General features: G+C 38.1%; 1 protein-coding gene across 1 annotated transcript in view; it reads left to right on the top strand.

The window, feature by feature from the left end:
• The first annotated feature begins 4,442 nt into the window (after positions 1–4,442).
• The window catches only part of CLTRN (collectrin, amino acid transport regulator), a 93,593-nt gene continuing 73,145 nt past the window's right edge, over positions 4,443–24,890 (top strand). Inside the window, exons 1-2 of the mRNA XM_007500872.3 lie at positions 4,443–4,579; positions 4,901–4,959. Coding sequence (XP_007500934.1) covers positions 4,513–4,579; positions 4,901–4,959 — 126 coding nt within the window. The 5' untranslated portion in view covers positions 4,443–4,512. The remainder of the gene's footprint in view (positions 4,580–4,900; positions 4,960–24,890) is intronic.

Here is a 24,890-nt window from a genome sequence, read left to right as displayed (position 1 = left end):
AGTGCCATCAGAGATACCAAAAGAATTAAGAATGTCTAACCAAGAAACCCCAAAGATAGCTAACTCTACTGCTGAAGCTTCTATAAAAGCAGCATCTAACTCCAAATCACCTACTAGTTAAATGATTAAAATTTAGGTAACAATGAGGGGGAGGGGGAATCCCTTACTATCCTTCTGGTCATTTCGTGCCATTCTAGACGTTTCCCTCTTTGTTACCCATAGTGTTTAGCCAGTTACCAAATCTTGTAGATTATCCCTTCACACTTCTACCTACATGTTGGGTTTAGTACAGTGCCTGCGTTGTGCCTTCTGTCCTTTTACTGGACCACCAACCTGATTCAGGTCCTGTGATATAGTGAGAGAGAATGGAATCTCCCCCTATTGAGTCAGGACCAGAGTGAGGTGAAGATGAAATGAAGTCAAGGGTAGAGAGAAAGGGGATAGTCTGGTTTGCCCTCTCTCCTCTCCCTGGCAATCCCCACTCTGGTGGCCTTCAGGATCACAACCTCTGCTCCCTCAGAGACTTGTAACAAATATAATCCAGACAGCTTCTTCCTCTCTGAGAAGAGAATGTAACTTCCCTCCCCCCAAACTTCAAGTCTCCCTACTTGGATACTAAGAAGCAGGCACTTGATCTTATGAACTGCTATTTATTCTAAGAGAACAAATGAAGGGTTGGACAATTGAACTGAGGAATGAGGAATTGGGAAGGAGCAAGTGGGAGGTCCCTACAAGTGAACCCCTTCTTCCCAAAGTCTGGCAGGGTCAGGCTCTGGCTGCCTGACCCCCTGAGGTCAGTTGTGAAGATGTCCTGACTCTCTAGCTGCTCTAGCTATTGTACCAAGTTCAAGGACTTTCAGGGGATTTGGAGGAGATCTTCTTGTGGTGAATGGCTTTTAGCAAAGTCCTATTCACCCTGCTAGTCTTCTCTGGATACTGGGTCAGAAGTCACAGGAGGATGGTGTCTACTCAGAGATCTGCTCAGGCCAACCTTTCTGGTGAGCTTCCCACACAGAAGTCCTCTCCAGCTGGCCAGATTCTCTCACTTCCTCTGCTCTTTTTTAGAACTCTCTCTCCTTCCTGCCCTTCCCCTGCTCAAGTTGGTCCCCAGTATGAGGGGTTTGCTTGTCTTCTTCCTCTAGCATATTCCTCTCTTACAACACCTCTCACCTCCACTATTGTAATAACTAACAACCTCCTATTTCAACTCCTACTTGCCATTTTCTCCTCTAATCCATCCTGCCCAGAGTGGCCTAAATAAGTTTTCCAGAGTTTCTGTCTTTATTGATCTTTTTCTTCCCGGGTTGAGGGTTGTTCTTCTGCCTCTTGACCAAGGACCAAAAATTACTCTGCTTGGACCCTCTAACCAAGGGAGTTTAATTTTTGATATGTAAAAAGAACATTGTTATAAGCTTTCTCACTTGAAAGATGGCAGGTAGTATCAAATAAACGGATCACAGGATCACAGCCTTTGAACTGCAAGAAACCTTAGAGGTCATCTACTTCAATTCCCTCATTTGCCAGATAAGGAAACTGAGGCCTAGAGATACTAAGATGTACAGTAGCAAGTAGTAGAACCAGGATTTGAGCCAGGTCCACTTCTTAAATATTAAAAAGGCTCTACTATCTCATCAGTTTGGAAATTCCCTTCAAAAATGCAGAATCCCGTCCATGCCTGCTCATCCTCTAAGACTCCTTCCTTAAGTCTCCCTCATACTGGAGACCTTCCCCACTTTCTTCTGACATTTTTTGAGGACTCTGAAGAATAATCTGGGTGTTCACTTATCCCTTGTCCTTACTACATGACTAGCTCATCACTTTTTCCTTTCATAGTATTCCTTAATGCATCTTATATCCTTATTTTTCCTTCAGGGTTCCTCTTTGGTTTTATGTGGTGGCCAACTGGCTCTCACCATGTACCTCTACGTTGCTCTCTGTACAATAGTAATTTTTAATTCTTTGCAGTCTACCAAATTTCATTTCTTAGACTCTTATTTTCTTTCTGGGGATATATAAGGTGTTCTGGCAAGACTAGTACCTCTGGTGTGAGTGATTGTCAAGTCCTTTTCAGAGCTGCTCATCCCCCTTTGATGTCTACCCAACTTTCACCCAACATGCATCTGTTGCTCCTAGAAGTTGACAACAACCACAGCCCTCTAAAAACTAGGTTGAGGATAACTGACAGTCTCAAGCCATCAGTGAGTCAGGGGGATGTCTACCCTAGGCACATGAAGACTTCCTTCAATGGAATGAGCGGATGAAAACCGTTTGTTCTGACAACCACGAAGGAGGCTATGTAGAGCTTAGAGCTTGGTCAGCTACCCATCAACAGCTGTTCTGGCTTTTGCCTCGCCACTGGACTTTGATGACTCTGGGAAGTATGAGGCTGCAGGCTTTGTGTGACTCTGCCTCACTTACATCCAATTTATGAGCAAGTCAAGACAGCATCCCGTAATGTCACTGGTCTTGTTGGAAAATGAAGGATAAACAACTTTGTTTCTAAAAACAACAGGAGCTCATATCTAGATATTTTATCTATAATATTTAACACTATAGGATTTGCAAAGCACTTTACATAGTTACCTCAACAACTCTGTGAGGTAGATGTCATTATCATCTCCATTTTGGAAGTGAGGAAACTGCAGTAATAGAGGTTGAGTCATATGTCCATTATCACAAGGTTGCTAATAACTGAAATGTAAGTAAAACCAAACCTCCTGACTCCAAGGATAACATACTTTAGGCAGCTTCTTCTAAAGTAATGTTTCTGGGAGCAGCTAGGTAGCCCAGCAGATTGAGAGTCAGGCCTGGAGGCAAGAGGTCTTAGGTTCAAATGAGACTCTTCCTAGCTGTGTGACCCTGGACAAGTCACTTAACCCCCATTGCCTAGCCCTTACTGCTCTTCTGCCTTGGAACCAATACATAATTTTGATTCTAAGACAGAAGGTAAGGGTTTAAAAAATAAAGAATTTTTCTGTTTTGAACAATTTGATATAGTTTTTTAAAATTCTAAATTCAAACATGTAATATATGTTTAAAGTTTTCATAAGGTATTCCACCATCAACTTAAGTTTCTTATTGTAAGAAAGGTAGGTTTACTTTAGCTGAGTTAATTATTACATAATAACCTTATTCTTGGTTTAGAATATTTATTTGGTGCCTGCTGTATACATTCTGCTTACTTACTAATCTTGCTTACAAATCTAGATGTTCTTATGCTAACCAAAACTCTTCCTCCTAATCTTTTTAATTATAATCACATGGAAGGCTGGTGGAGGACTACAGAGAAGGAAAGAACAATTGAGCTCCTTTCTTTCATGAGGTATTTGGCCAGATTTCAGTGGCTGTGTGAGCAGCTGAAGTTCAGTTTCTTGCTTGACCTAGGTTCCTAGAATAGCAATGTCCTTTATCATTGCTAATTGACTGTGTTGGTTACAGAACAAGTCTGCATGATTTATATATAAAAACCAAGTTTATCTGTTCTAATATTATTTTTTTCAGGTTAGGGAGTAACATCAACCTTTTGGCAAATCTCCATCTTATCTAAGAGCTTGTGTGAAGGATATTCTATATTAAATGGAATTTTTTGAACAGAAAAACTTCTGGAATAACAGTTGTTGCTTCTGCCCCTACCACCCCTTTTCCTGTGAATGTTATGTCATCCCTTAGGACTAAGGGAAAAGAGATGAGAGACGTTTATTTAAATGAAATCATCCTCAAAGGTCAGTGGCTCAAAATATCATTCCCAAATTGGAAGGGGTGGGAGACAACCTACAAAACACTAGTTGTATGACTGGGGTTGGCTTTTAACTTTGATCTTTACAAATTCATCAAGGTTTGATTCTAGTTTTTTGAGACTATTCTATTATATGCTCTCCTAATTTTCAATTTAAAACCAATTTTCTGTTTTAGTTTTCATGGCTGGGTATATGTTGATAACTAAGTAGAGTTTGGGGACTCCATAATTAAGAACTTAATTGATATCATCAGCTTAGATATCACGTGATTATTGAACCTCAGACAAGTAAAAGCAGCTCTGATTGGAATGAGTTTATGATTTGTGGAGATGAAGATTGAAATGAGAACATCCATGGAAGTATTTAGCAAAGAAAAAATGAGAGGGAATTTGGTAAATTAATATAAATAATCTGCGACCTTAACTCTCAAATATAGAGCTGAATCCAAGGCCACTTTCCAGTTAATTTCATTTCTTTGCCATCACGAGTGAGAAACTTAAGGATGCAGAATTTGGGTCAGCATACAAAATATTTTTTTTAAGAGTAGAGTTTGGGAAGAAAAACTCATCTCCTTTTTTCCAAACAGATTTTAGTAAATTACTGACAGAGGATGGTCTGCATCTATAACTGTATTAGCTGTAGTGATGTGGGTTAATGATTAAACCTTTTAGTTGGTGACTCATTTGTTGGGCTGATCCTGGGTCACAGAAAGTTTAAGACTGCCTTACAGTGGTAGCTTTTTTCCCCTTTGCCTTAAGGTTTCTACTCTGACAGGATGTTAGTAGCCTTGTTACCTGCCTTGTCCCTGGTTACTGTTATTCATGCTCAGCTCTGTCAACCAGGTAAGCTTCCCTGAATCGTAAAAATAAGAGAATAACTTTCTCAATGATTAACATACTTGCTGGCTTGATGATCTGTTTTAGTAAATCTTCATATATGTTATATAGTATAACTTGTGTCTATTTTATGAGTCCTAAACAAAATCTAAAACTAGTCATCTAAAATAATTCTAGGAAATCTTACAGTGAAAAGCTATAGTGAAGTGGTGAGTTTCAGGAACACTATGTGCTTTCTTTTGGTTTCAAGTGAATTTGATGCATACTTGTGATTTTCAGTGTTTACAAGTTTTGTTATGATCTGTTATTTCTCTTTCTTTATGGCAGGTGCAAAAGATGCTTTTAAAGTGAGACTTAGTCTCAAAACTGCCCTGGGAGATAAAGCAGTAAGTTGAATATTTTATTATATCCTTTCTTTTAGTTATGTCATAAAGTAATATTTTCAGTAATAATCCTTATATAGAGATACCTTTGATAGGCATTGCAAATTGTAATAAATTATTTCCCAATTTTAATTTAGAGTAATATATAATAGTAAAAATTTTGACACAATGGAAAGAGTACTGGCTGTAGAAGCCAAAGATCTGCTTCAAATTCTGTCACTGAGAGCTACTTCTTTAATGACCTTAAACAAGTCATTTCATCTTTCTGGATCTCAGTTTCCCTGTCCATAAAATGAAGGGGTTGAACAAGATGGACTTCTAAGGTCCTTCCAGCTCTAAATCTGTGAATCTATATAATCTAGGTTATTTATAGTGATTTAATACAAATGCTTTGATGTAAATAATACATTTTGGAATATATGAATGTATGTTTATAAGACCTATCTAGTGAAAGTATTTTCTAGGAAACACCTTTAGAAAAATTTCCTATAAAGTATTGTATGAGATCCAAAACTTTGTTCAACTAATGTTTATTGTATATCATATATGTTCCTAATAATGTGTTGGCCAAGCTTTGTATGCACCAAGCTATGAGATTTATTCATTCAGCAAATATTTATTAAGTTTTTATGATACACTAAACACAGGGGGAGTAGCACAAGCAAATGCAGAGACATAAAGGAGTTTGCCATATAAAGAGTATCCCCAAAGTCTTAGTGTAGCTTTAAGTTTTAACAACATAAACTTCAAACTTTAATAGAATTTGAGACATGCCGTATGGGGAGGTCAGTGGAAAGATCTGATTTATAAGAACGGATAATGTTGAGTAGTAGTGCAAATTGGAGGTGGATAAAGTGGGACCTTGAAAACATGATCAGAGGAGTTTGGGTTTCATATGTTATATAACAGAGAGGCAGTACACATTACAAGTGTTTTCATAGAAATGTTTTAAGGAGTTTAGTGGCATCCATATGCTGGATAGATTGACCAGATGAGAGATCAGTTTGGCTATCCAGGAGTAAGGTGATATAGATATAGAACAGATATTCTGAACCTAAGGTCCAAGAGTTCCGTGAATAGATTCCAGGGGATCTATGAGCTTAGATGGAGGGAAAAATCACATCTTTATTTTCATTAACCTCTCACTGAAACTTAGCATCTCCTTTAATTATTGAGAAACATAATTCTGGGCTGGCATCCATGGACTTCACTAGATTGCCAAAAGGATTCCTGATACACAAAAAAGGTTGAAACCCCTAGTCTAAAGTGAGTAGTAACATTATTAGTTAGAGATGAAGAGACAAATCTTAGAATTTTTAAAGGAGGAAATAGCAAGACTGGTGGAGTTGGATTATGCAGGAAGAACAGAGAGAATAAACAAAGATGTGTCAATAGTTTGTGACTTAGTCAAAGGATATGAACTGGCAAGTTTCAGAAGAAGAAATCAAAACTGTCTATAGTCATATGGAAAAATGCTCCAAATCACTATTCATTAGAGAAATATAAATTAAACTAATTCTGAGGTACCAGCTATCAGATTGGCTAATGATAAAAATGGAAAATGATAGATGTGTTGGAGGGGATATTAAAAAAATGGGACACTAGTGCATTATTGGTAGAGTTGTGAATTAATCTAACCATTCTGGAGAGCAATTTGGAACACTGCCCAAATTGCTATAAAACTGTGCATACACCCTTTGACCCAGAAATATCCTTACTAAGTCTGTATCCATCCGAAAGAGATGAAAGAAACAGGAAAACACATTTTCAAAAATATTTATATCAGCTTTTTTTTTTTGTGGTGGCAAAGAATTGGAAATCAAGGGAATCCACATCAAAGGGGAATGACTGGAAAAGTTGTGGTAGACGATTTTATCTACACTTTTCATTTCTCCCACTGCCTAGCAAAGTGCTCTGCACAGAAGGAATCTATTGAGTGATAGGACTTATGTATGTGGAATAGATAACTGTAGTTCAGTGATGGCAGATGATGTGGAAATCAATGTTGCCTGGAATATTATTGAAGAGATTATCTTTAGAAGAGAAGAAACTTCTCTCTTTGAGGGAAATATGAGAAGAAAGACATTTGGAATGTGATATAGTCAGATAAAATATACGAGAGAACACTGGTAACCAGAAAAAAGATAGCAAAAGTAGTTTGATTTTGATTCTTTGGGAATTAATGAATTTCTTGTTCTTCTTTTTCTAAGAGATTAAAACTTAACCAGAAAGATTGATTTTTTAAATGAAAATTTTATAAAAAGAAAGATATATGGGAAAGGGAAGATGGCAACTAGATGATACAGTGGATAGAACATTGGATTTGGAATCAAGAAGACTCATCTTCATGAGTTCAAACTTGGCCTCACACTTAATTAGTTGTGTGACACTGGGCAAGCCACTTATCTGTTTGCCTCCTTTCCTCATTTGTAAAAATGAGCTGGAGAAGGAAATGGTAAACCATTCCATTATATTTACCCACGAAATGCAAATGAGGTAAGAAAGAGTCAAACACCACTGAAATGACCAAATAACAAATGTGAAAAGGGATCAGAGATTTAAAGAATTCAAACTGACCACAAAAGTTTTTAGTTGTACATTAGAAAAGTAAAATGTTATTTCATTTCATTGATATTTGAAAAAATATTTTAAAATTATTTCATAATTTCCTACATAGTTTGCAATCATTTCCTTTGTTTCCATTTTATTAAAACAATTCATAGGATTCATTTATATTGATTCCTAGAATCATTTTCAGTTTCAGAGTTGGAAGAGGTCTCAGAGTCCTCTGCTACATTCTTCGTTATTAGAATCTACTAGACCACTAAATAGAGAAAAAAATTAGTTCAGGAAACAAATCATAAGCCTGGCCCAGGCTGGACAAAATAAGATGAGAGACTTCAGTTATCCAGACATTTGTTGGAGTTTTCTCTGTCGAAAGCAGAGACACAATAGTATAATAAAATACAATAATTTCATTCTTCAAAAGGTGTGTGGAGATTAAAAAAAAAGTAAATTCTATTCAAAATTGAATTTTCCCGGGCATGTAATTAGAGAGGAAATAGTAGGAACTTTATTTAGGTAATAGAGATGACATAGCTACTCCCTGCTAGAGTTTGTGATAACAGAGAGGATCGCTGGAGATAGTTTATCATCCACAGATTTCAAAAGGTTCAGAGGAAAGATAAGATTTCTGGGGAATAGAATTCTGTAGGGGGAGTTCATCTCAATAATGCAATTCTGAAGAGACAGAGAAACAATTCTGAAGAGGAAGAAAAACAGGAGTTATCTGAACAGATTGTAATGCAGTTTTGGTGGAGGAAATGTTTTCTCTTCTTTCATATCTCACTGCCATGGATTAGTCAGGTCACTGGAGCTACTGGATCAGGAGGAGACATTATATCCATCAGGGAGAAGAGACATAGGTACAGATACAAAAAGGCAGTCACCTGAGAGAAGAAACAACCTCAAGGAATGTAACCCCTTACAGCCCGGTGAATCCTGAATTTGAGCTTCATTATTATTGTATTCCTTTGAATAGAACTACTGTTTTGAACCTACTCTTCCCATGGACTTAATATGAATTTATGGGAGGTTTTGTCCGAGGGAGTCTTTTGTTTCTACTCTTTTCACTAAATCATCTTAGTGAATACCTTTGTTATGATTTAATTAAAACCATGGACTAACTGTTAATTGGAAGCACACTGGTAGGGGTACATGAATTACAAGAATAGAAGTTGCCACCCAAAGGATTACTTCTAAAATCTAAGGTAGCAGTCATGCTCTAGGGACCCAGTCTATGAGTATGAATGTCTAGAAGAGTGTTATCTATACTTTGCTTTGGTTTTTAGCAGAACATTTAGTGAATTTTCTCATGCTGTTCTTTTATTTTTTAAACCTTTACTTTCCATCTTAGAATGTACTGTGTATTGATTGCAACCCAGAAGAGTTGGTAAAGGCAAGGCAGTGGAGGTTAGTGACTTGCCCAGGGCCATGCAACAAAGAAGTATCTGAAGTCAAATTTGAATCTAGGACTTTGCATTTCCAGGACTAGCTCAATTCACTGAACTGCCTAGCTGTCCCCTCTCATGCTGTTCTTATAGAAAAGATGGAAAGATGTGAGCTAAACTATGCATATTTAGATGAATTCAGAACTGGTTCAATAGCTAGATTCAGAGAAGTCATCAATAGCACTCCCGTGCCAGGCTCCATAAATCTGTCTTTGGACCAGTACCATTGAAAATAAGATCATATAAAGCAAAATCAGAAATAGATCTAATTAAAAGGGATAATCAGGGAAACTCTATCATGTTAAAAGGCAGCATAGACAATGAAGTAATATTAATACTAACTATATTTGCACATATACCAATTTTAAAGGAAAAGTTCAATGAACTATAAGAGGAAATAGACAGTAAAACTATACTAGTTAAGGACCTCAACTTTCCCCTCTCAGAGCTAGAAAAATCTAACCATAAAATAAGTGAAAGATCTTAAAGAGATGACAAGAATCTTAGAAAAGTTAGATATGATAAACCTCTGGAGAGATGGAAACAGAAAAGAGTACACCTTTTTCTTTGACAAACATTGGCCATGTATTAGGGCATAAAAACCTCACCGTCAAATAGAAAAGCAGGATACTAAATGTACCCTTTCCAGATCCTTATGAAATAGAAATGGGGGAGGGGGAATGAACAAGTATGAGTATATGATTGTAATGGAACACTTTGTACCATAAGAAATGTCAAGCAGGATGGTTTAAGAAAACTTGGAAAGATGTCTATGACCTCATGCAAAGTAAAGTGAGCAGAACCTCAGGAGAACTTTGTATTCAGAAACAGCAATATTGTAAGCATGATCAACTGTGAAAGACTTGGCTCTTTTGATGAAGACTCTTGATGAAAGCATGTTATCCACCTCCAGAGAGAGAACTGACGAACTCTTAAGTTCAGGATAAACTTTATTTTGGGGGGGATTGTTTTGGTCTTGTAACATGACTAACATGGAAATATGGTTTGCATGACTCCATCTATATAATCAATATCAAATTGCTTGCCTTCTCAAAGAGGGGGCAAGAGAAGGAGGGAGAGAGAAAATTTGGGATTTAAAATTTCAAAAAGTGAATGATAAAAATTGCCAGATACTGTGAATACAAAGAAAAGCAAAAAATGAAAACAAAAAACCTCAAAACAAAACAGCCCCTTCTCTCAAAGAGTTCACAGTTTAATGGGAAAGACAACAAACAACTAGGTTCAAATGATATGTAAACATGTTCAATTGGAGATCCTCTAAGAGAGAAGGCCCTACGATTAAGTTAAGTCTGGGAAAAGCATCTTATAGAAGGTGGGACTTTAGCTGAGACTTGAAGGAATTCAGGGAAGCTATGAGACAGGGAGATGAAGATGGTTACATTGGGGAAGAGCCAGTGAATAAGATGTAAGAAGGTTGTAGGAAAGAGCTTGGTTATGAAAAGCTTTAGAAGTCAAATAGAGGATTTTAAAATTTGATCCTGAGAATAACAAGGAACCACTGGAACTTACTGGCTCGTTGAAACCTATGCAATAAGAAGATCACTTTGACAACTGCATGGAGGATAAACTGGCGTAGAGAGAGAGATGAGGCAGAGAGGCCAAGCGGAAGGCGATGGCAATAGTCTAGACATGGTGATAGGGTAAGGAAGTCCTGCACTAGACTCAGAGGGGAGAGAAGGGGTATATATGAGAGATGAAATAGAACAGAGCAGCCATTTGGATAGAGAGGGTGGAGAGAATGAGGACTTGAGGATGATATCTAGCTTATGAGTCTGGGTGACTGGTAGGGTGATGGTATTCTTGATACTAATGACATTAGGAAGAGGAGGGTTTGGGAGGAAAGCTAATGAGTCATTTTGGACATTTTGAGTTTAAGATGTCTACAAGACATTCACCCCACCTGGTGAGCAGGTGTGACCTGGAGAAATAAGCCTGAGAAGAAGTGGGCTAATGGCTAGGAGGAGAAATAGAGCAGGGTCAGGAAAACTAGAGGGATGAAAGTATCAAGATGTTCAACAGCATCAAAGATCGCAGGGAGAGTAAGAAAGGGGAAAACTGAAAAAAGTTCACTAGATTTGAACTTTGGAGAGGGTAGCATTGATTGAATGATGCGGTCAGAATGTAGATTGTAATAAATTAAAAAAGATTGGAAAGGAAATGGAAGCATCAATTCTAGAAGACCATCGCAAGGATTTTAGCCACAAAAAGGAAAAGAGCTAGTGGACATTGATGGATCAAGTGAGAATTTTTTGAGAATGGGGTGCATGTTTGTGGGCAACAGAGAAGCCGACATAGAGAGGGAGAGATAACAGATAAGTGAGAGAGAGAGATAGACGATAGAAAGGGTAATATTCAGGAAAAGATGGGATGGAATGGAGTCACCTGTGCATGCAGGAGCATCTGCCTTGAATTCATGCCATATGAAGATTGTTGAAGGGACTAGGAATGTTTGGCCTGGAGAAGAGAAGACTCAAGGAAGATTTATAGAATTATTAGATTTGTCCTACTTGATCTTAAGAGAACAGAATTGGGAACAAGAGATAGAAGCTGTAAAAACAAATTTAGGCAAAAGGATACAAATGGAAAAAACCTTCTAACAACTACTATTCAGTCAAGTTCAATTTTTCATGGACTCATTTGGGATTTTCTTGGGAAAGATACTGGAGTGCTTTGCCATTTCCTTCTCCAGCTCATTTGACAAAGAAGAAAACTGAGACCAACAGGGTTAAGTAACTTGCCCAGAGTCACCCAGCTTGTAAGAATCTGAGGTTAAATTTGACTCCAGGTCTGGTGCTCTATCATTGAACCACCTAGCTGCCAATTTCTACCTATTGTCTCACAGAAAAGGTAAGAGGGTTAGTAGCACCGCTTTAAGACTTCAGATAAGTCCTAGTAACATCACTGAGAAAAAAATTCTGGTGGTAAAGTGACAGGGAGAGGGAGAAATCTTGAGAAAACGAAGAAATAGAAGAAAGAAAGTTTCTGTACAGAACTTCCTTGGCACTGAGGAGTTATTTTTTAGCAGTCATACTTGCCCTAGGATTGTTTTGATTTATAATGCTAAACTGAATTGTTTATTAGCATTCAAAAGTATTAAATAAATTAGAACGTTAGGAGAAATAGGACAGGATAGCTAAATTAATTTTTTATCTATTCGTTTTTAACTCCAGCATTTCTTTCTTTTGTATAGCTTCCTCTACCCCTGCCAAATCTGACAAAAACAAAACAAAGAAACAGAGGCTGGGAAATGGTTTCAAGATTACTTTTCCAATTCTTCTGGAAATTTTGGTTCTTGACAACTCCTTGTCATAATCCTCTTAATCTAATCTCAAAAGACTTATTTGCTGGGCAAAAAACTCTCTAAAACTCACTCCATCTTGCAGTCAATGAAAAATAGATACTTATTAAATTTTCACCTTCTAACATGAATAACTAATAGACCCTCCAATTTTAAATTGTATTCAAACAGAAAATGGGATATGCATGGTAGCATATGTACAAAAGCAATATCCTTACATATACATGTGAAATACTAATCATAACTTTGAAAGAGTCTGGCAGTTATCCTGGTATTTTAGCTGATAAAATGAATCTCAAAAAAGTCACCTCATGTTGGGGGAAGAGGGAAGGTCTAGAATCAGCAGTGGGGAGCAAGGAATAAGCTGACTCTTAAGTGTAATAGAGGGGTAAATGGGGGAGAGATTTATGATAAGGGAAGAAAAAGTGGAAAAGGGAATAGAGTCCCTCTAAGGCAGGGACAGAGTGAGGAGGTGATATTGATAAGCCAAGGGAGAGAAAGGAGAATGGCTTGTTCTTCCCTCCTCAGCACTCTCTGACAAAGCCCCCCACTATGGCTGCCTTCAACTCTTAACTGCTGGGTTTTCTGAAGGATCTTGTTGAAAAGGCTTGGTGATAAGCCTCCTTTCTTCCTGGGGAGAGAAAGGTCGCTTCTCTTCCTCCTCAATCCCAAGTTTACCTCTAGTAACAGTTGAGTCAAGTTGAGGTTCAAGAAGGAAGGAGGGAGAAGCGGTCCTTATCTAACTAACTAATTCCTTCTACAGTCAGGGTTGGGTTCACCTGACCCCTTGGGGTCAGAGTAAAAAGATTCTTGTTCTTGGCTGCACAGAAAGTGTCCCCAAGTTCAAATGCAAGGAGGTAGATGGAAATCTCTCTTAGTGGACAGCTTCTGTTTCAAAGTCCTGTCTAATTGGCTTGTCTTCTTGTAAGGATCTGGGGTCAGGAATCACAGGGAAAGAGATCACTGGATCAGGGAATTAGCCAGGGCCAACGTCTCTGGTGTGTGTCTCCAGACAGAAGTCAGTTTCCAACTCCTGGATCAGCTCACTCCTTCCTCTCTTTCCAAAGTTCTGTGTTCTTTTTGCTCATCCCCCACTGCTGTAGAATCCTTTCAGCTCTTCCAAGTTCATTTCCTTCCAAGATCTCAAACCTTCTCTTACATAAGGAACTGATTTTTTAAAAATTTTGTTGAGTCCATTTAGAACATTATTCCTTGATTACAAGAATCATATTCTATCCCTCCCTCCCCTGCCCCCCACTCAGCCCACACCCAATTTCATTGGGTATTACATGTGTCCTTGATCAGAACCTATTTCCATGTTGTTGATGTTTGCATTAGGATGTTCATTTAGTCTACCTCCCCAGCCATATCCCCTCGACCCCTGTGATCAAGCAGTTGTTTTTCTTTGTTGTTTCTACTCCCACAGCTTTTCCTCTGAATGTGGATAGTCGTCTTTCTCATAGATCCCTCCAAGTTGTTCTGGATCCCAGAATTGCCACTAATGGAGAAGTCCATTACATTCGATTGTACCACAGTGTATCAGTCTCTGTGTACAATGTTCTCCTGGTTCTGCTCCTTTCGCTCTGCATCACTTCCTGGAGGTTGTTCCAGTCTCCATGGAATTCCTCCACTTTATTATTCCTTTGAGCACAATAGTATTCCATCACCAACATATACCACAATGTGTTCAGCCATTCCCCAACTGAAGGGCATCCCCTCATTTTCCAATTTTTGGCCACCACAAAGAGCACAGCTATGAATATTCTTGTACAAGTCTTTTTCCTTATGATCTCTTTGGGGTACAAACCCAGCAGTGCTGTGGCTGGGTCAAAGGGCAGACAGTCTTTTAGTGCCCTTTGGGCATATAGGAACTGGTGTTTTAAGGACTTGAGAGAAGGCAGTCCTGGTATAAGAAGGAATATCCTGATATGTCATGCCTTCTGGGAGGAATGAAGGTGGGAGGGGCAGGAGATGTTGCTCATAAATGTTGGGTGACCCACTGGATAGAGTCTTGGGCTTGAAATCAAGAAGACTTGATGAGTTCAAATATGTTCTCAGATGCTTACCAGCTGTGTGACCTTGGGCAAGTCACTTAACTCTGTTGGCCTCAGTTTCCTCATCTGTAAAATGAGCTAGAGAAGGATATAGCAAACCATTACAGAATCTTTGCCATGAAAAACCCAAATGGGGTCACAAAGAGTAGGACATGCCTGAAATGACTTAACAACATCAATGTTTAACAATTAACTTGGGGGTGGGAAGCAATATATGTATGGCATGTATTTAATTTGCTTTAAAAATTTAATCTTCATTTTTCATGGGAATCATTACCATTTGATCCATCACTTTCTTAAGTCTAGACAATCAGTGATTTGTAGCATTATTTCTAATTTCTCAAGTGTAAATGCTCACTCTGAAAACTTAATAATCTCGGCTTCCGCAGACCCCTGGCCTTTGATGAGAAGGAAGGAGTAAGAGAGAAAGAAGTTCAGAATGGTCAATGCTAGATTAACAAATGTTATATCCTTAGGGATACCATGGGAGCAGCATGGACACATCTGGATGGAAGGCAGGGGGAACAGGTGTTGTTGTTCAGACATTGTAGTCATGTCCAACTCTTCTGAACCTTTTTGAGATTTTCTTGGCAAGGATTGGAGTGGTCTGCCATTTCCTTTTCCAGCTCATTTTACACATAAGGAAACTGAGGCAAACAGGGTTAAGTGACTTGCTTAGAGTCACATAGTCACACAGTGTCAGAGGCTGCATTTGAACTCTGGTCTTCATGACTCTAGGCCCAGTGGCCTTTTGATGGCACCACCTAGTGGCCCTGGATTGGGATGAGTGATGGAGAATAGCAGAAATGAAAAGGATGACAATGAGGAGTGGTGGCTTTTACTACCTAGAAAACCTTAGGGAATTTATTTAACCTCTTGAGTTTCAGCATTCTCTGCTTTAAAATGAAAGGGCTGGACTAGAGAGATGACTTGCAAAGACCTTTTGAGCTCTACAGCCTGAACCCTAGTCTTTTACTTCAAAGGGTTCTCATAAGACTCAAATGAGATAGTGTATGTGAAGGCTCTGTAAACCTTCTATAGAAACGTCAGCGACTAATATTACTGTTGTTCCTTAAGAATGTGGCTTGTATCCATTCCTTCGTTTCTATGATGAACTTCTCTGGGGTACTCTCTTCCCCACTCCCACATCACACAAGAGAGTTTTGATTCTCCAGAAGAGGGCCTCTTCAGCTCCAAGGTAGAATAGAGCTTCTGAAACTATCACTCACTAACTACCACCAAGGGTAGCTAGGTGGCTCAGTGATAGAGCACAGGGGCTGGAGTCAGGAAGACTCCTCTTCCGGAGTCCAAATCTATTCTCAGACAGTATCTGTGTGACCCTGGGCAAGTCACTTAACCTTGTTTGCCTCAGTTTTCTCATCTGTAACATGAGCTGGAGAATCCACTCCAGTATCTTTGCCAAGATTTAGCATCGAGAAGAGTCAGACAGGACTGAATGACTAATAAACCATCACCCATGTGCTTACCTTTCAGTAATCAGTTCAAGGTCATATATCAGAGCAAAAACATGCTCTAACATGAAGATTTATATCAGATCATTCCTCCATAAACCTAGGTCATACTCTATAGCAAATATATGCATATATAATTTTCATATATATGAAAATATACATATATATGTATATATATTTATATATATTTAAATATTTATATATATGTATATATATTTATATATATATACATATATATATAAAATCAATGAAAAGAATGAAAAGATTGGAAGGAAGAAATATTGCAAATGAGAAGTTCCCATGTGGGGAATGCTAGTGGAAAAACAATTTATCCCTGCTAATTTTTTCTCCCTTCTTCTTGGCATCATTTCCCATTTTCTTTCCTTTACCCCAATCTTTGGTGAAGCCATGGTTCTTCTTACCAAGGCTGATCCTGTTTTTGTACCCCTTATCTTATCTTCCTCCAGTGGCCTGCCCATATTATCGTTCCTTTTCTCTAATCTTTATCCTTTCCCGATCCAATGGCTCCTTCCTAGCTGTCCCCTTACATAACAGACTTCCTCAAGACTTATAATTCCCTCTCTTGACCTTATCATCCTTTAAAGCAATTGTCCTGTATCTTTCCTTGGTTTAACAACCAGAAAATGCTGTCTAGACTCATTGCTTTCAGTTCATCCCCTTTCACTCACTCATTTACTCACTAACTCACTCTTCAGCCCTTTGGAATCTGTATTACAACGTCATCATTCACCTGAAAATGTTCTCACCAAAGTAAACAATGATCTCTTTGCAAAATGATGGTCTTTTCTCAATCTATATCCTCCTTGGAAACGTTCTTCTCGGAGTGTGCATGGCACTGCTTTGCCGTGTTTCTCCTCTGACCTATCTGAGTGTTTGCTGCTTCCTTGGCTGCACCATGAGATTAATTCTGTCCCCTAACGTTGGGGCATGCACTAAGCTGCTGCACGACACTGTTTCTCTCTGTCTCTGTCTCTCTCCCTGTCTCTCTGTCTGAGTCCCTTTGGTGACTCTTCGGTTTCCATCAGTTCCATTATTACTTCTATGGAGCTGATGCCCAGATCTCTATTCTGTATCCCTCCTGGGCTTCAGTCCTACCCATTAAAAGTTTTGAATTTAATGTCCATTAAGCACCTCAGACTCAACCTATCCCAAATGGGGCTCATTGTCTTTCCCCTGACACACATATACTTGACTTCCTTAGCTTTAGCACAGCCATTTGAACCAAGAACTAACTCTCTGTCTTCCTGTCACACACACCCAGGGGCCCTCTTATTACCCTGAAGTTAATGGATTACTGCTGTGGCCAGCTGGGAAGCTCTGCTTTAGCACCCAGTAACCTGCCTTTCAAGGGCAGCATCCCCAGAGCCCAACAAGGGGTCAAGTTCAGGTAGATGAGCTAACATGTGGAAGAGCAGGCAGAGAGTGCACAGCTTGAAAAGCAAAAGGCCATGACCATCCGGAAAGACCAGCCCAGCCAGGAAGTAAAGCAAACCAGCGGCAGAAAGGCACGCAAACGGGACCGCGAATGCTGATCCTAGAGGAAAGGCGGTTTATTCTGGGCAGCATTTTCTATCACTGGCTGATTGTGGCTGCCTCTTAGTTCACAGTTCTGAAGAACTGAAGGAACTGGGAGCCCTCCAGGCCAATTCTATTCTCCACTGAGGAAGAGTCAGAGATAATAAATAATGATGGAAGAAGCTGTTTGCAGCAGCGAGAAGAATGAAAAGTGTAGACTAATAATTCAAGAAGTTTTTCAGTGAAAGAAAAGAACAATTTCCATAGTAGCTAAAAGATAATGAAGATTCAAGTTTCAACATTCTTTTTCCAAATAGAGGAGTTAGTGAGGGAGGAGCAAGTGAAGGAGAGTTTGAAGATGAAAAGGGTAGTACAAACTTCAGGAAAACAACTTGGTATACTGGGGAAAAACCCCAAACAAAGCAAAAAAACTCTAAATTTGGAGTCAGAGGAATTGGGAGTTGAATTTGGGTTTTGTTGATTATTGTCTGAATGAGCTTGGCCAAGTCACTCTCTTTGCCTGGGCCTCAGTTTCCTCAGTTGAAAAGCAAATAAATTAGATAAGTAGACCTCTGAGATCCCTTCCAACTCAAAATCTATGATGCTATAGGTTGTTTACCATCACTTGCAAGTTTTATTTTTCAATACTACCTACAAAGGTAGTACTTATTTTTCTTCTTTGAAGCCATGACTATGATGTAGCTACCATTAAGTGAATAGTACTTCATTGAGCACCAACTTTAGATAGAAAACATTAAGGGATTTCTTTTGGCAGAGGTATAGTATACACTTATTCCTTAAAATGATAGTCAACTCTGGTCAAAGGATTTAAACTAACATTCTTCAGAAAAAATGGACAAACTTAATAGCCACATGAAAGAATGCTCTAAGTCATCAAAAATAAAAAATGCAAATCAAAAGAACTCCAAAGTTTTATGTCATCCTTCAAAATGGGCAAAAATTATAAAAGATGGGAGTGTTAATATAGAAGAGGTTTGGGGAAGATAAGCACACTGAGTGGACAGAGCTATGCATCATATAATTATTTTGTAAGTCAATTTGGAATTAGGCAAATGAAGTGTCTAAAACATCCACACTCTTTGACCCAGAGACTGTACTTCTACGCTCAAGGAAGTCATTAATAAGAAGAAAGTATTGATAGACAGCAGGGCCCTCTATTCACAGTGAATATGTTCTAAGACCTACCACAGATGGTTGAAACTATGGATATAAATAAATATTTGCTGACTTCTGTATCTCTCTGCTTCTGCCCTTCCACTTGGTTATCAGTGGCCTTCTCCACCATACAAAAAAGAAACTCTTAAAAAAATGAGAGTGATTATGCTCAAAGGAATAATGAACTGGAGGAATTCCCTGGGAACTGGAACAACCTCCAGGAAGTGATGCAGAGTGAGAGGAGCAGAACCAGGAGAACATGGTACACAGAGACTTATACAGTGTGGTACAATCGAATGTAATGGACTTCTCTAAAAGTAGTAATGCAATGATCCATAACAATTAGGAGGGATTTATGAGAAAAATGCTATCCATATCCAAAGAAATAACTTTGGGAAAGGAAATAGAAGAAAAACAAATGCTTGATCACATGGTTTAATGGGGATGTGACTGGGGATGTAGACTCTAAACGATCACCCTAGTGCAAATATCAATAATATGGAACTAGGTCTTGATCAATGGCACATGTAAAACCCAGGGGAATTGTTCATTGGCTATGGGGGGGGTGGGAAGAGGAGAGGGAGGGAACATAATTCATGTAACCATGGGAAAATATTCTAAATTAATTAGTTAACTAAATAAACTTTAAAAAATGAAAGTGAAAGCAGAAGAACTGACTGAAGACGGACTCAGAGGGCAGATTGGTCCAGTGTGGGTAGACTTCCAATGCCCCCAGGTTGAACTGGAAAACTGAAATCATGGATAAAGGGACCCTTCTCTGCTTGTGTGTGCATGTGTGACGTACAATTATGTTAGCTTGGTGGCATAGTGGATAGAGTACTGGATTTAGAATCAGGAAGACTCATCTTCTTGAGTTAAAATCTGACATCAGATACTTACTAGCTGTAAATGTAAGTGAAGCGTCTTGTAAAGTAAAAAAAATGTAGCTGTAAGTGTCTGTAAGCTGACCTTGGGCAAGACATTTTACTCTATTTGCCTTGATTGTCTCATCTATAAAATGAGCTGGAGAAGGAAATGCCAAATCATGCCATCATCTTTTGCCAAGAAGACCCCAAAATGGGATGGTGAAGAGTAGGACATGACTGAACAATAAATTTATGTTGCATTTTTGTGGCAGTAAAGATTTGGAAACAAAGGTGCCCACTGACTGGGGAAGTCAATTCAAGTCAAGTCAATGAGTATTGATTAAGGTCTTATTACATGCCAGCGATTATGCTGCTGGGAATATATATATATATACAAAGAGAAAGACAATTATTACTCTCTTTCTAATGGATGAAGATAACCCAGAAAAGTAAGATGTATATGTGGAGAATGGGAAGCATGGGAGAGGATTTCCAGAGAGTCAATAATGCAACCTAGAGAGGAATAAAGGGGAATGGCTAAGCAAATTGTGATACATCAATATAGTCCACTATTCCAATAGTACTGTGCAACGTGAAAAAAAGAATATGATATACAGAGAAGCATAAACTCATTTAGACTGAAGTAAGTTGAGCTAAGAAAACAATATATCTAATTAGGACAGTAATATATATGGGAAGAACAGCAACCACTAAATAATCCAGAATGAATGTTGCAAAGTTACACAGAACAAACATGGTCCTAAAGAAAAGACATGAGAAAACACTCTCCCTACTCCTTTGTAGAAGTGAGAGGTCCAGAAGACCTCCTACCTCTGGAATATTTACATATATTTTGAGATTTTTTTTCAATGTACTGATCAATTTTGCCGATTGCTTTCTCTTTTTTAAAACAAATGTCTTTTATGTGGAATGGTTTTCTGGGAAAGATGCAGATGAAATTTAGATTTAGAAATAAAAGCAAATTATATCAATTAAATTCATTTTGAAAATGTAGAAAGTTATGTTTTTCCAACCAAAAAAGCCCCCTATTAAAATAATAAGCCCTACATGATTTTTAAAAGGATAATATGTAAAGGAAAACTTCATAAATCGAAGTTCAATTTTGAGCTATTAACATTTAAGGAAAAGTTGTTTAAGCTTTACTAGCTTCAAACTGTACTATTTGGTACACCTTTATACAGTCTAGATGCAATGGCTGGCTACCTTGCTTACTGAGCATCAAGTATCATTAGAAATAGGTCATATTTACCTAGCTATTTTCCTCATAACAACTTTGTGAGGTTGGGCAAATATTACTTTAATTTTACAGATAAAGAAATAGGCTTAAGAAGGATAAATATGTTGATCAAGTTTGTATATATCTGAGGTGACTGAGCAAGAATTTATAAAGCATAGGAGTTATCAGTGTGCCAGACCTTACGAGATCTTATAGTCCTCATTTTCCTGGTTGTTGTTGAATCATTTCAGTTGTGCCAGACTTTTTCTGTCCTCATTTGGTGTCTTCTTGGCAAAGATACTGGAATGGTTTGTTATTTCCTTCTCCAACTGATTTGACAAATAAAGAAACTTGATGAATAAGGTTAAGTGACTTGCCCAGAGTCATACAGCTGGTGTCTTAGGCTAAATTTGAATTCAGATCTTCTTGATTCCAGACCCAGAGCTCTATCCACTGAGCCATCTAGTTGCTCATCTGCTCATTTTACAGATGAGAAAACTGAAACCTAGATGGATGAAGGGATTTGTCTAAGATTTCACAAGTAGTGAGGGACTTTGCCAAGATGGGAAGCCAGGACCTCTAACACAAAATCCCATAAGTTGACCACTGTACCATGAGGAGACCCTTAGTTTTCTGATTTTAAGTTTGATATTTTTTCATCCTTGTTTCCCCTACCAGGTCTAGGGTGAAAACAACCTTCATTTCACCCTGAACCTTTCTCTAACATTTGAAGCTTACCAGAGCTTATGCAAAGTTTATTGCTTTATTCTTTATGACTTCAGAGGAGCTTTGGTGTTAAAAGCATTTATAGGCAGGTTTCATTCAGCCTTTCATTTTCTCTCTGGCGGTACAGATCTTTCAACGTGGCTCATGATTCCCCTAAGGAAAGATCTTATCTGTCCTCCTAATTTCTGTTTTCCCTCTGAACATTCTTAGTTTTTTCCTTATAGCAAGAAAAAGAAGACAGAGAAAAACAAGGAAGATTACCACCATGCTGTGTGCAAGTCTATAGTACATGAATATTTTTTCCCCATCAGGAGATGGTTTCCTTAGCAACCATCCTTACTAACTCACTCTACTCCCTCCTCCCACCTGCTTTTGTGTGGAAATAAATTTGTATAGAAGTGCTTATATTATTCTTTACCCTAGAAAGCTTTTAATGGAATTATATTTAAAACCAGTTTTTAAAAGGGCTGCTTCTTTTTAATTTTCCCAGAATCTACATTAAAAATACATTTGAAAGAGATGTCTATAGGTTCAAAATAGAACTATTCTGTGATTTCCCCCAAAATGGCATTTTGTGTCCAGTTGGAGCAGTTAAATTGGGAGCAGAATAGGGAGAACTTTTCTTTGAGTCTTCAAGGAAAGAGACAAGATTAAGTTGTGTTGAGGTAGAAATTACAAAGAGATGTGGGAGCTTATGCCAGATGGTCCCTTCTCAAAACAAAACAAAATAAATAAGCACCTTTCAAATGGCTTTTATGAGCATGAAATAGATATTAAGATGTGGTACTATTCTTGAGCCCTTCCTATAAAATGGCTGAGTAAAAACCTAAACTCAGTTCCCACTTATCATCACGAAAGTACAAGAAATGCATGAAATAAAAGGGAAAAAAGCAACAAAACTAAAAGAAGGAAAAAGAAAATATCTTCACAAGGAAATCTCCACAGAAAAACAGAGATTGCATAAGTGAGCCAGCAAAGAAAATCTTTTAATACAAACCAGAAATACCATTGAGAACAAAACGCTAAGAGAAATCTCTAGCAAAATGGAGTAATTCTATTAGGACTACAACTAGAAAAGAGAATAGAATGATAGACAAAAAAAAAAAGTCAAAGCATCAAGATTGCTGTCACAAACTTTTTTTTTTTTTTAAAAACCCTTACCTTCTGTCTTGGAGTCAATACTGTGTATTGACTCCAAGGCAGAAGAGTGGTAAGGGCTAGGCAATGGGGGTCAAGTGACTTTCCCAGGGTCACACAGCTAGGAAGTGTCTGAGGCCAGATTTGAACCTAGGACCTCCTGTCTCTAGGCCTGGCTCTCAATCCACTGAGCTACCCAGCTGCCCCCCTACAAACTTTTTTTTTAAATGACAGAGTTGCTACAAGTATCAGTTTGAATTCAGATACTTCCTGGCTATGTCACTTTGGGCAAGTCACTTAAACTCTGTCTTGTAAAACGGGGATAATATTATCACCTTCCTCTCAGAGTTGTTGCGAAGACCAAATATTTGTAAAAGGGGCTTAGAACAATGTCTAACACATAGTAGGCACTATATAAATGGTAGCTATCATCATCATCACCAGCGTTATTATCATTACATTTGGACTCAACGTCATGGTCTTCAACGAGAAAGTAAAAATGGTTCTGAAGAAAACAAAATGGGAACAGTGGCACCAACTGGACCAGGCTTACACAGAGAAGGCTCTGGGTTGATGATTTTGAAGCCATTAAAGCAATAGAGTATAGGAGATGTAATGATTTCTCAACATACCAAAGAAGGGAAAAAACTTGTAAAGATTTACGTGAGATAATGAAGAGTGAAACAAGTAGGACCAAGAGAATAAATACAGCTGTAGTATTAATATTCAAAGAATAACTTGTGAATGTTCATCTCCAGAGAATGAACAGAGAATGAAGTAGAAACATGAAAGCCATAATCTATTTGTTTGCTGGATGATGCCTTTTATCATGTGGGGAGAGAAGAGACAGATTGAAGTCGCTGGAAAGAAATTCTATTAAAATAAAAAAATTTAAAAATATATACACAAAAGAAGGGGGAAATAATGTGCACAGAAGAAATTTTTGACTCCATGAAAGCAAATAACAGAATATCAATAATTACCTTCCCAAACACTTGCTTTCTCATATCTTCAAAATCATTTTTAAAGCAGTTATATCTTAATTTTAAAAAATTATCAAACTGTTTCCCCCTCCCAACTCCCTCTATTCACATACTAATTGGAAAAAATCCAGAACTCTTGTGTTAAAAAAGCATAATCAAGCAAAACAAATTTCTACATTGGCCACAGTCAAAATGTGTGCCTCATCCTGCCCATTTGCCCATAACCTCTCTGTCAGGAGTTGGACATCAGTCTTTCTCATCAATCTTCTGCAATCATGATTGGTCATTATGTTGATTTAAATTCTTAAGCCTTTCCAAATTGAATATTTATTATAATATTGATGTTAAGGTTCCCTATAACCTTCTTTGAGAAAAGTCCATAGATTCTGAGAGCTTCCTCAAAGGTTTGGGGAGGGAACTAGCAGGCTTTCGTAAGTGATATACTACAACAGACCTTATCTTTGTTGTTGTTCAGTTGTCTGACTCTTTGTGACCCCATTTGGAGTTTTCTTGGCAGAGACACTACTAGAGTGGTATACCATTTCCTTCTCCAGTTCATTTGACAGATGAGGAAACTGAGGCAAACACAGTTAAGTGACTTGCCCAGGGTTACATTACTAATAATTATCTGAGACCAACTTTTAACTCAGGGAGATGAGTTATCTAGTCACCTAGCCGCCCTAGGGACAATCTTTACAGACATCAATTGACTGAAAGGCGTAGAGAATATAACTTCTCTCTTGCTTATTATTTGTTGACTATTTTTTAAAGCATTTGGTTCAGTAGAGCAAAATGCCACCTTCAATGTTCTTCTCCAACAAGTTTTTTTTACTCTTATAGCAAAATGATACAAGATTGCTTGAACAATGTAAAACCAGAGATAACTGTTCAATTACTCTCTGACTATTACAGGAAAAGTAATCATAAAGTAGAGAGATTGATGAATGCTTGCCAAACATATCCCTGGGGATAGATAGCGGACTACAAAGGGAAGAGGGATTATTTATCGACAATGGACAAGATACTCTGAATTCTTCTATTTACATACGAGCCACTAATTGCACCGAGTCCCAGAACATTTCAGAACCTCCTAAATCAGAATAACAACCATTCAAAAGGCTTCCGATTTAACTCTACAAAGTAAAGGCCATATGGATAACTGATACCTATTACCCACACTATGATGCCATGCTCTTGGATGGACCACCCATAGAAATAGTGCATCAGAATTTTTATCTTGGGCAGACAACAAGTGGACATGAACTGACTGTTTTGGAAAAACCTTTCTGGACATCTGATTTGTGTCTGCTTTCATTTATTTCATGTTGTCTGGTTGTGATAGCTATGTCTAGGATATGCTAGTAAATGTTTAACAACCAACTTTCTAAGAGCAAAAACGAAGGATATACGACTATATT

Source organism: Monodelphis domestica, chromosome 8 (genome assembly GCF_027887165.1).
Source record: "Monodelphis domestica isolate mMonDom1 chromosome 8, mMonDom1.pri, whole genome shotgun sequence".
Classification (NCBI taxonomy): Eukaryota; Metazoa; Chordata; class Mammalia; order Didelphimorphia; family Didelphidae; genus Monodelphis; species Monodelphis domestica.
The sequence above is the reverse complement of the archived record's forward strand: the minus strand, read 5'-3'. Positions and strand labels throughout refer to the sequence as shown.